The sequence below is a fragment of the Xiphias gladius genome, chromosome 16 (assembly GCF_016859285.1).
Source record: "Xiphias gladius isolate SHS-SW01 ecotype Sanya breed wild chromosome 16, ASM1685928v1, whole genome shotgun sequence".
Classification (NCBI taxonomy): Eukaryota; Metazoa; Chordata; class Actinopteri; order Istiophoriformes; family Xiphiidae; genus Xiphias; species Xiphias gladius.
The window spans coordinates 27492889-27504441 of record NC_053415.1 but is presented as its reverse complement, the minus strand read 5'-3'; the positions used below and the strand labels follow the sequence as shown (position 1 = coordinate 27504441).

At 47.1% G+C, this 11553-nt stretch overlaps 1 protein-coding gene across 1 annotated transcript; it reads left to right on the top strand.

The window, feature by feature from the left end:
* The first annotated feature begins 4922 nt into the window (after window positions 1–4922).
* On the top strand, window positions 4923–11476 carry LOC120801467 (GDP-Man:Man(3)GlcNAc(2)-PP-Dol alpha-1,2-mannosyltransferase-like). Its single transcript, XM_040148523.1, has 6 exons — window positions 4923–5014; window positions 5215–5436; window positions 7343–7545; window positions 8037–8205; window positions 8568–9226; window positions 9825–11476. The coding sequence occupies exons 1-6, from the start codon at window positions 4959–4961 to the stop codon at window positions 10106–10108; spliced, it is 1593 nt and encodes a 530-aa protein (XP_040004457.1). The 5' UTR covers window positions 4923–4958; the 3' UTR covers window positions 10109–11476.
* Window positions 11477–11553: the final 77 nt, after the last annotated feature.

Sequence of the window (11553 nt, the reverse complement as noted above, 5' to 3'; positions counted from 1 at the left end):
CGTTACTTTAGAGGCTGAAGTGGTCATTTATCTGGTCTGTGGTTTCATTTTTATTTGAATAAAAACACCAGTTGTCCGTGAGGAAGCTCGTCCTTCCCCGGGCTTTAAATCAGGACAGACAAACGGCCAGAGAGACAGGTGTTTAGAGAGACAGACGGGTAGATAGAGAAGGACAGAAAGACAGAAAAGACGGGCAGATACAGAGACAGACAGGGAGTTAATACTAAACACAGGTAGGCCGACAGGTAGTAAGAGAGACAGGTGGTGCCAGAAAGGCATATAGGGACAGACCGATGGAGAGAGACACAGTCTCACAGTGGACAGGCAGGAGGTTATGTACCTGCATTTCATCCAGATGTGGTTGCATTGGGGCATTAACGTGCCGCCGCAGCAGCCTCCGCTCTTCTGGTTTCAGTCTACGTCGGCAGCGGTGACGTCCAGCACTGACGTGGGCCACACGGTCCGAGACAGTCGCTGTTCCGGTTCATGTCAGAGGTGCTGGATGGGCTCTGTGGGGGGGCAGCCGGGTCCCTCGCCACCAAACTGGTCGTGGTGTACAGAGGCAGAATTACCGAAACTGTGTCACTGTCCAAACACTTATGTGTAACCTACTCTGACCCAAGTAAAAGTCCCGTATTCTAAATGTTACTTAAGTAAAAGTATTTAGCAACCAAATAAACTGAAAGCATCAAAAGTACAAGTTCTCACTGCAGAGAAACACTCACCCTGTGAAGGAAACACTGTTGTGCTCTATGAGACACAGAAATGTGTGTAACATTCGACCGCTTCACCAGATTCCTAGAAAGTAACTGATGTAGCTGTAAACTCACCTGGAGATTCCTGGACCGAACTCTTTCATTCGGTGCTAATTATTAGTGTTTAGTGATTAATCCCAGTTAATTGGTGGGTTTGTACCTGGATAGTTTGTCTGCAAATCCATTTCTCAACACAACTAATTCAACACAAATAACAGTCTTTGAAACATTCCCTATAATGTGCGTAGATCTTTCCAGGAAATTCCTATAAAATTACTAAACGATGTGCAAATAACGTACCCCTAACTTGTACCGTGGTACAGGACAGTAAAAGTACTTCGTTGCATCCCACCACTTTTTAAGTACAATTTCCTTTTCTTGACGTTTTCCATTTCACGCTGCTTTATACTTTTACTCCATTACGCTTCGGAGAGAAACATCAGTCTGACGGCTGGATTTACTAGATCTGGTCCCGGGTCGCTACATCAGACTCTTTCACATCTGGCTGCTTCGGGGGCCCCTTTAAGTGAAATGCTTAAAGTTTTGGCTCATTCTCGGCTTGAGCTTCACGGAGCTCGGGTCTCAGACTTGTCGGGATGCGTCACCGAGCAGATCCGAGGGATGACACTGAGGCTCACGTTTATCTGCCCGCGAACTCCTCCGATGCACCGAGCAGACGCAGAGCGCAGCGACACCGGCGGACGCACCTCAAGCCTTCTGGTTGAACGGACGATGATGATAACCCAGCAGCTTAAGTTTAGAAGTTCGGCAGAAAAAAACCCCAAAACTGAATGAATGTAAACCTAGTGGGGACAGAAGAATGGCCAGTCCTGAACAACAAGCTGACAGTCTTTTAAAGGTGGACTCTGGAGAGAGGCTCCGCACAAAGCGGAACACGTAGCAAAGCCCCGTGTCGGCTGACTTAGCTCCGGCTAAATCCGGAAAAAGTGCTTCTCTACTGGGATGAGGTGCCATCGTGGAGGAAGGTGTGCTAGTGCCCCCACAGGCGAGGAAAGATGATGATGTGGCCTTTCAATGCAGACGATGTGAAGCGCTCTGCCGTGTCTGAGAAATAAACATTTCAAAGGTTGAATGGCAGAGATGTTGGCTAAGTAAATGTTGAGAGAGTAGATCCTTTTTCCTACACAGGAATCGTTTTCCTTGTATTCGCAATCTCCCTATAAAATGCTCATCTTAACTGGGGGTGCATCGCTGCTCTCTGCTGGTGGGGGCCAACTGAATGTGTCAGGTGCCCCCTCACATTTTTTGGGCCCTGCCCCTCAGACAGCCTGAGGGCTTCCTGTGCACACTGCTCTACTCTGATTGTCATCACTTACCTTTCAACCTGTAGCTAAAAGTGTGTTGTATTTTGTTGTTGGTTCTACATTTAGTTGTTATCGGCTCTTAGTTCCTCATCTGTCTGAATATGTAAATGAGATCATATTGAAAAATGCGTGTGTTTCCGTAAAGGCTCTGAACTTTGGGGAAAAATAAAGAAAGTGGAAGAAGAGAGAAGGATGGTGGTGATACGAGTCCTGTTTTAGGGATGTTACAGGTATAAGCAAATCAAATCAAAGCTAGAGTCAAACTGTTCAGGTCTGGTCATGTATGTTGCAGCCGTCTGATAAAAAACGTCCCGAGTCAAAACCAAACCTACGTCCTTGAAATGGGTGCTTTTCCCCAAAATGCTGAACTATTCCTTTCAAGCTAAAGCACGTTGGGAGTGAATCGCATCTCCCTGGAGGTCGGGCACTGACACCGAAACTCTGCGAGGAGAGGGAAACATCTCAAGTCCTCCTCTGAGCTCAGGTATCTGGGAACTTGGCTCCCCTCCGCTGGTCCTACTGGTCTCACCCCTCCTCACCACAGCAGGTTCAGTGATTCGGTCCCTGCTCCTGGATCAGGGTGATGCAGGTAGGAGGGGACCCAGCAGGCGGGACGCCGACGCCCCCGCCCCGAGGGCATCCCCGCCCACACCTCTGCTGCCGGATACCTCCACCCACCCACGGATAGAACCACTGAGGGGTTCCCCTGTAAACCGCCACCGACCCGCCCCAGGTGCCCCCTGCTGGTACCTCCAGCCAGGTAGGATCCAGTCGTAATTCTGGCCCCTGATGCGGATTTAGTTTGACCAAAATGTATATTATAGTGAATCCCTCATATCAATACCGACATTGATACCTTTTATCGCTAAAGCAGCTGGTGCTCTGCCTGTTACGACTGATGAGCGGATTCATTATTAATAGGCTGCTTTTGATTATATTTTCATCAGCACCAACTAATTCACCTCATCACACGCGTGTTTAAACAAGAGACAGATTTAATGGTGGGTAACAAACGTTGATGATGTGAGTCCTCTGAACTGAAGAGCCGTCGCTGCACAGACACAAGATGTGGTCTAACATGAAGCGACGGATCCGGTTTCTTTTAGTATCGATCCCTTGACTCCAGTTTCCGTACTCAAAACAAGGCTGCGTATCGGTGGTATTGATGGTTTGGGGATTTATCGGTCCAGCCCTGTTGTTTTAGTCATCTGATTTTTGGTAGGTTGACAAAAACTAAACAAAGACATTTTAGTCTAGTTTAGAAGTTTTGAGGTGCGTGTCGTCGCAGCTGGTCTCAGCCGACCCGTTGCTGCTTCCTGTCAGAATGTCAGGGGGTTGTGGATGAGTTTAGTCCATAAATCTGGTTCTTCAGACTGAATGTGAGATGCTTCTTACCAAGGTCACTGCAGCAGGTCAAACAGATAAACCAGCTTCCGAACGGCAGATGTTGTTATCGGCTGCTGGAGGAAACCGCTTCACCACAGCCTGTGACTCTGCAGCTCATCATTACTTCATTTCTCCATTTGTCTCTCTCACATCATCATCTAGTTTGTATTCGCTGATGAAAACTGTGAAATATTTGGTCATAGTTCTATTTTTCTTAAAGTTTTTGTTTAGTTTCAAGTGAATGAACGTTAACGGCCTTAAAACCGTTTGTAACCAATGAGCTTCAGCAGGATTGTAAGAGGAAGCTCATTGGTGTCTTTCTCCGTTGAGAGACTGAATCTAGTTCCACCTACAACCGAAAACGGCAGAACGTTGTTTGAATAATAGCTTCAGCCTGCATTGTGGCAGATGTGCGGCTCCGGGCTCCACCACCCGCTTGTTGCCTCAGTGACTTCCTTCAGAGCCATAATGGTTCCCGGCAGAACTCCCAGTCCCCACCAGCCTGACTCCAACCAGTACCAGAACCAACAGACCCGGACCTGATAGATACAGCAAAGGCGGCTACACTGCAGCACTTGCTCCCCATCTTTTACTTACCGGGGAGCTTCCAGACTACAGGTTGTATTATTTACAGTTTTCTGTTCTTTTTTGTCTGAGGTGCCTGTTTTCCTGTTAAACCGTATAAACGCCAGAGAAAAGGCGAATGATGAAACGATTGGGTGGGAGATGAACCGGTATTTTGTTGGGGTTTATCTGTTATTATTAATACTATCGTTAATACTCTTGTGCGGATATAACTATCAAACGCATAAGAGAGAATAAACCGCCTCCACGGCTAAACTTGGACTTGTTCGCCAGAACCTGATTTAATATGGCACCTCAATTTTTACCTTGTTATTTTTTTTATTACGAATGATTTTTTTTAAACTACGAAGGTGAAAACAAACATTATGTTTGTTGAATTTTGTGTTTTTATCTTTTAAACTAGTACAAGTAATATGTGTGTATGTTATTATGTGCCTGGTATTAGTTTTATTTCAACATGTGTTGTAATAAATAGAGCAAATTAAAGCGCCCTCATGTGAGGGGCTCAGGTTGAATATTTAATATTATTGAGCTTTCCGTGAATTTATACAAAGGAACTTTGTGTTGACCAGAAGCAGAAAGCCTGCGTTAATAATGCAACTATAAGATGGAGGGAAGGAAAAGTATTTGTACTTTTGGACTTCTTTATCATTATTAGTTTTTACGTTTCCTTATTGACCTTAGTTGCCAATTATACAAATCAAAAGGTGAAAACACATAGTGTCTTCTACAGTTAATCGTATTTCTGCATATATTTGCCTGGCATGAGTTTTACTTTAATGTCTAAAAAAAATAAAAATTTAAAGTCACGTGTCGACGCCGTGCGGGTAAACAAACTCTCGGCCAATCACATGGAGGCCTCTGGGTCAGCTGACAGCCGTGAAACGTCAACAGTGGTGTTGTCAAAATGGCGGGACAGGACCACCAGCACCACTTCTCCCTGTGTTTCTGCGACCTAATGAGGTAAATGTCTCCCGCAGCCCCTCGCCTCTCACACCGAACCACGGTTCAATCTTACCGGCACCCAGTGTCGCACAGAGGCGAAGTCGGGGCCCTCTGTGGCGGTCGGACAGCGAGCTTTAGCCCGCCCAGCAGCTGCCAGGCTAATCGGTGTCACGTCCACTCACAGCCGGTTCACCGTGCTCTGTCTCCCCCCTCCTCAGGTTGCTGTGGTCCCTGGTTGTGCCCTGCGCCTACCTCAGCCTGTTCCTGACCCTGGTCCTGCTGCTGCTCCTGCTGGGGCTTCGCATGTGGATGCAGGGCCGCCGCAAGGCCCGCCGGGCTCGGGACGGCGGCCCGGCGGTGGCTTTCTTCCACCCGTACTGCAGCGCCGGAGGAGGCGGGGAGCGGGTCCTGTGGTGCTCCCTGAGGGCCCTCATGCACCGGTACAGGGGACTGGGCTAGGGGACCGGCAGACTCGTGGATGTATGAAGAGTTTTTATGATACATCCACGATCTGGCTACACCGTCTCAGTACACCATATGGCCAAAAGTATGTGGACACCCGTGTTCGCATACTTCACTTTACTTCTGGTCCAAACAGTGATGGAAGAAGTGCTCAGGTCTTTTACTCAAGTAAAAGTACAAATATACTGTAGAAATGCTCAATTACAATTCGGTATGTCAGTATAAGTACTGGATACAAAGTTTCCTCTGTGACTGTGAAACTATTGTATATTATATTATCCGATTAAAATGACTGATGCATTAATAAGAAAGCAGTAATTTTCAGCTGTAGTTGGTTGAGATGGAGCTCAGTATTAACTATTTTATAAGGCCGCGACTAATGATTATTTTCATCATGGATCTATCCTCTGATTAGTTCTTCAATCAATCGATTCATAGTTTGGTTTGTAAAAATTCAGAAAACGGTGAGAAATGCTCATCATCTCATTTACCCCGAGGGAAAGTGACACCTGCACAGTGTGTGTTTTGTCCAACCAACGGTCACAATAAATGAATAAATAGTAGTAAGTGGCAATATGTGAGTGTGTTAGTTTAAAAATGAAATAAGATCATCAACAGAATGTGAAGAAATAACAGTTCTGACCTTATGTCAGAGGCGCCCGTGTATCGTGTTGCAGATATCTACTGAAGTTAGCATGCTAACCAGCTAGCCCTACCACTTTGTGCCTCAAGAGGCGATAGTGAGTCGCGGTAGCGTCCGGTCTGCCCTCAGTCCAACACGAGAGGACGAAGAAGTAGTCGCTGTGAGTAGGTTATAAACCCGCGTTGCAGTCGCCCCCTCTCGGCGACATCCCTCCATCTTTTGGATGCTGCTGCTCCAGCTGCTCCAGCTGCTCTTCCCTCTCCCTCACCTTCCTCTACACCCGCCACCACTTCATCCTCCCCGTCTCTGCGACCGGGCAGACCGGGCGTGAGACCGTCGTCGTCAGCCTAACAGTAGCCAAAGAAAACAGCCAGCCAGGTACACAATCAGACTGCAGGGCGAACCTGTGTGGAAAACATTATTCCCCGATCCACGCAGGTTCGGCAACATGTCCACAGAGAGTGGGCGCCACCCGGACTCTCTGGTGCTATGCTGCCCCCTATTGGCTGGAGTTACACTCCACCACAGTGGCCTCTTAGTCCCACTGAGGTGAAATCGCAGCAGCGATATCTTAGAATAGTCTGCCTCCGACTCTGTGTCGGCAGTTTGGTGAAGGCCCTTTCCAGTGCCGCAACTAACCATTAGTGTCATCATCAAGAAATCTACAGAGTAGTTACCCTGTTAAGCAATTCATCATTTTGTCAATAAAACGCCAGAAAACACTGAAAAATGCCCATTTAAATTTCCTAGAACCCAACGGACGTCTTCAAATGACTTGTTTTGTCTGACCAACAGTCCACAACCCAAAAAGATTCAGTTTACTATCAAATGTGAAAAAGAAAAGCAAGTTGAAACCACACATTGTGTTTCTCTTACTTATTTTGCTTGAAAAATCACTGAAACAATCACTCGATTATCGAAATAGTAGCTTAAGGTTAATTATATTCCTGTCAATCGACTCATCGTTTCAGCCCTAAAACCAGGTCTTTTTAAGTAAAATATATTGTCACACAGCGACAACAGAATAAGAAGCAATAGAAACAGTGGAAATAATAAATTTCCAAATACTAATAGGTATTCTTAGGCCATAAAATGATAACAGGAGCCTCCATAATGTCCCACTGTGGTCTTGTGGAAAGTTGTTTTATTTTATAGATGCCAGACCTGAACTTGAACCTACCACTGCCTGAATTCACCTCACAATCCCTGAATACGGTGTAACGGAACCTTTTTCATCGCAGATACCCCGGCGTCTCCTTCGTGGTTTACACGGGCGACCGGGGAGTGACCGGTGAGCAGATTCTGGAGGGAGCGCGACAGCGTTTCAACATCACGCTGCCTCGACCGGTCACCTTCATCTTCCTGCGTCACCGCGTGCTGGTGGAGGCCACCTCTTACCCTCACTTCACCCTGCTGGGCCAGAGCGCCGGCTCCATGTTCCTCGGTAAGACCGGGCCAAAATGGAAAGAGTACGCGAATTACAGTGTTCACAACAACACATGGCAGAATAAGTGCTGGCTCATTTTCAACCTCTGCGTTGTCCCAGTCATAATTCAAAGGAAGAATTCCATATTAACATTATAAACATAATAGTACATTATAATAAATATAAATCTTTGTGATATTTATGATGTTTCTGACATCTATCGTCTGTCTCCAGAGTCATGAAGAAGGCTATTTTAGTATCTTACTGTGATGAGCCCATTACGATTAGGATTTAGGGAAAACAGGGGTCAGAGCTTTGGTGTCATGTAATCAAACTGCTGTTGGTGCTTGTGGAAACATAAAGCACATCACTCCCTGTGCAGCAGAGGGTTTTCACCTTCGCATGAAGCAGATGTACTGTTTATAGAATTGTACTGAATGATTTCTTTTATGACGTGCATGGGGATTGTAGATTCAGTTAGAACTACAGTGTGTGTGTGTGTGTTTCAGGCTGGGAGGCTCTGACGGCCTTTGTTCCTGACCTATACGTGGACTCGATGGGCTACGCCTTCACCCTGCCAATCTTCCGCTACCTGGGAGGCTGTACGGTGGCGAGCTACGTCCACTACCCTACCGTCAGTACCGACATGTTGTCTGTGGTCAGAGAGAGAAACCCCAGGTAACGCTGCACACACTAACTTACTCACACCTGTCAACCTTTCATAGCTGTTCAGGTATGATAGCAGTCACCAAGCGGGTTGGTGGTGACCTTGACCCTGTCTGGAAAGCAGACTGGGCAGTGACAGAAAACTGCAGTCAGCTGCAGCATCGTTCTGTAAAAGCTCCATTTTCCTGGAACATACTGAAACATCAACCTGGTGCGTTAAGACTTATACACTCTGGAGAACATTTGGAAAGGCTCAGTCTCTGGGGGAGAAAAACGCCATTTTAGTCTGGGTAGAGGGCCGGAACTGAGAGAACAAGACTGCGTGTTTGACCGGTCTAGTGTGGACCAACTCTTCTTCCTCTTCTGTCTTCCAGGTTCAACAATGCTGACTTCATCTCCAGAAACCCCCTGCTGAGTGCGGTGAAGGTGGTGTACTACTGCTGCTTTGCTCTGCTGTACGGCCTGGCCGGCTCTTGCAGCGACGTCATCATGGTGAACTCCACCTGGACGCTGGGACACATCCTGGCTCTGTGGCGCTCCCCGAGCCGCACCAGCATCGTCTACCCACCCTGCGACGTCAGGGCCTTCCTGGACGTCCCGCTGGAGGAGGAGGACGAGGATGAGACGGAGGAGGGCTGGGAGGAGCTCGGGCGGGAGCTGGGGAGCGGCGAGGAAGAGGGGGGAGGAGGAGGAGGAGGAGGAGGAGGGGACAGGAAGTGCCGCTCCATCGTGTCGGTAGGTCAGTTCAGGCCGGAGAAGGACCACCGGCTCCAGATTCGGGCATTTCGCAAACTGTTGGACAGGAAAGGGGCGGGGCCCGGGGGGCAAGAGTCGCTGCGGCTGGTGCTGGTTGGCGGATGCAGGAACCAGGAAGACGAGGAGAGGGTGCTGATGCTGCGGGGGCTCTGTCAGGAGCTGGGGGTGTCAGACCAAGTCGACTTCAAACTGAACATCCCGTTTGAGGAGCTGAAGAGGGAGCTGGTGGACGCCACCGTCGGTCTGCACACCATGTGGAACGAGCACTTTGGCATAGGTGAGGAGACCATGGCACTCACAACACGACATCACCTGCGTTGTGTTTATGAAACCTACACAGGTATTTTATCACGCAGTTATCCACCTCAAATGGATTCAAGCAGAAATAATAGGAGCATCCAGTGTAACTGCTGTTACAACACTGAAGTGTGGCCTGACCAACACAGGACTTCTGAGGCAGATACTGATATTGATCTTTTGGAGTTTAAAAATATCCAGTCACGACTTATTGGCTTACTGATGTAAGGAATCAATTTTAACAGTATTTTACAGTGAAAAATAAATCATCAGAGCTCTCTGGAGCACAAACTGGAGACACTGTGTATAAACGACTCTCTTGATGTAGACAACAGTATTCCCTTTCTTGTTGACCTGTCTCTGTTTATTATTCAGTGCAGAGAAAGTGAATAGCACTGAAATATCCAGCGGATTCTATAATATTCCAGTCTTTTAAATTCTACTATAAGCTCTGATAATGTGAAAATCATCACGTCTGTGCAGCAGCGGATTTTCTTACAGATGAGTGATTCCAGCAGTAAACGGTTCTGCATGAGACCAGTTGGTTTGGACGTTCATCCCCCCTCTCTGTCCCCCAGGTGTGGTGGAGTGCATGGCTGCAGGCACCATTGTTCTCGCCCATAAGTCCGGAGGTCCAAAGCTGGACATTGTGGTGCCGTACGAGGGCGGACAGACGGGCTTCCTGGCTGACAGCGAGGACAGCTACGCCGCTGCCATGGACACCATCCTGGCGCTGTCGCCAGCAGCTAGACTGGAGATCCGACGAAACGCCCGGCGCTCCGTGGAACGATTCTCCGACCAGGAGTTTGAGGCCTGTTTCCTCGCCGCCACGGAGTCTCTGATGAGTAAACTGGAGCGATGAGGAAGAACAGACGAGGCCTGCTGTCCAACAGGGACCGGGACTTTATTTGTTGTGCTTTTTTGTTTCTGGGTTGAAGCGGCGAGGGTCGTATCTGTGATTAAAACAAGCCGAGCTTCCAACATTGTTAGTAAACTGTGACACGGTGTCATTCCCAATCAAAAATAATGGAAAACGAAGCCGACGTTGTAAAGAGAAGTGTCTGGCTAAAATTGCCAACTGCGGTGAATAAGCAAAAAACAAAACAAGTGACTTTGCATGTGTCAGGCTTATATGTGAGGTGTTCGGTTTTCACTTTGATGACAGGAGAGCTCGAAGCATGACGACCAAAAAGACAGAAACACGGAGGAGCGACAAAGGTGAAGTTTTGCTCTTTCCAGTGCGGAATGGAACTGGTATCAGTAGATCTCTGTGATGTTTTGCTCACCAGGGGTGGAACCTTGACCGTCTGACCTCCAACAGAGAGCTCGTCCACCAAGACGCCATCGACGGGGCCGATCATCTTGCGATGGAAAAGCACATCACGCAGTTTAATCGCTCAGTGTTATCTGCTGTTGTGACACTGGGTAACAGCCTGTCAGAAACCTCGAGGGTCAGACCTTTAATTACATTCCAAGCTCTGAGGTTCAGCTTTTCATCTACCACCACTGCCAGACACACAATCTTGGCTGTTGTGGAGTGGAGCTGCAGCCATTAGTCGGTTAATTGATTAAAATTCATCGATTCATCGTTTAAGTCAAGCAAAGATATCAGACATTCGATGGTTCCAGCTTCTCAAATGAGAGAATGAGTTGCTTTTCTTGGTCTTACGTCATAATAAATCGAACCCTTTTGAGGTTTAAACTGTTGGTCGGACAAATAATGGCATCACCTTGTGTTCAGTGATATTATGATTGGCAATTTTCACTGTGTTCTGACGTTAAAGAGACCAAACGATTAATCGAGAAAATAATTAACAGATTTATCGATAATGAATGTTGCAGCCTCGGTGTGGAGGTGATTTTCAAAGAGTTATTAGTGACGTGATTTTGATGATCGTGAAGGGGTTTGAAATGGTATTTTTCTGTGTTGAAGAAGTGAGTTGAATGAAGACTTTTCTGTGTATATTGAAGAAGCACTTAAAACCGTGTTGTTGGTTAAGATGATGGCCAAGTCTCTCTTACTTAAATGTTGTTTCACTTCCTGCATTCCTGTTTGTGATGAGTTCCAGGCATGGAAATATAATAATGTATGAAATACCGAAACAATCTTTATAATGAAAGAAGCATTACTGCTACTTAAGTCTGTCCATGTAGAGAGGATGTTCTGAGCTTGTTTCACTGAGAAACTTTAATAATGCTTCAATACTGCAATAAATGCAATCAACAAACACTTCAGAATTAATTGCTTGTTGTGTGCTGCCAACCTGTGGCAAGAAAGTGGAGAGTAAACAGTGTTACAGCACAGCA

Bases quoted from the DNA above. Each gene is read 5' to 3' on its own strand.
- LOC120801467 (XM_040148523.1), top strand. From the start codon at position 4,959: ATGGCGGGACAGGACCACCAGCACCACTTCTCCCTGTGTTTCTGCGAC. The intron at 8,206-8,567 runs GTAACGCTGCAC...TCTGTCTTCCAG, and splicing joins GTCAGAGAGAGAAACCCCAG to GTTCAACAATGCTGACTTCA. The intron at 9,227-9,824 runs GTGAGGAGACCA...TCTGTCCCCCAG, and splicing joins GAACGAGCACTTTGGCATAG to GTGTGGTGGAGTGCATGGCT.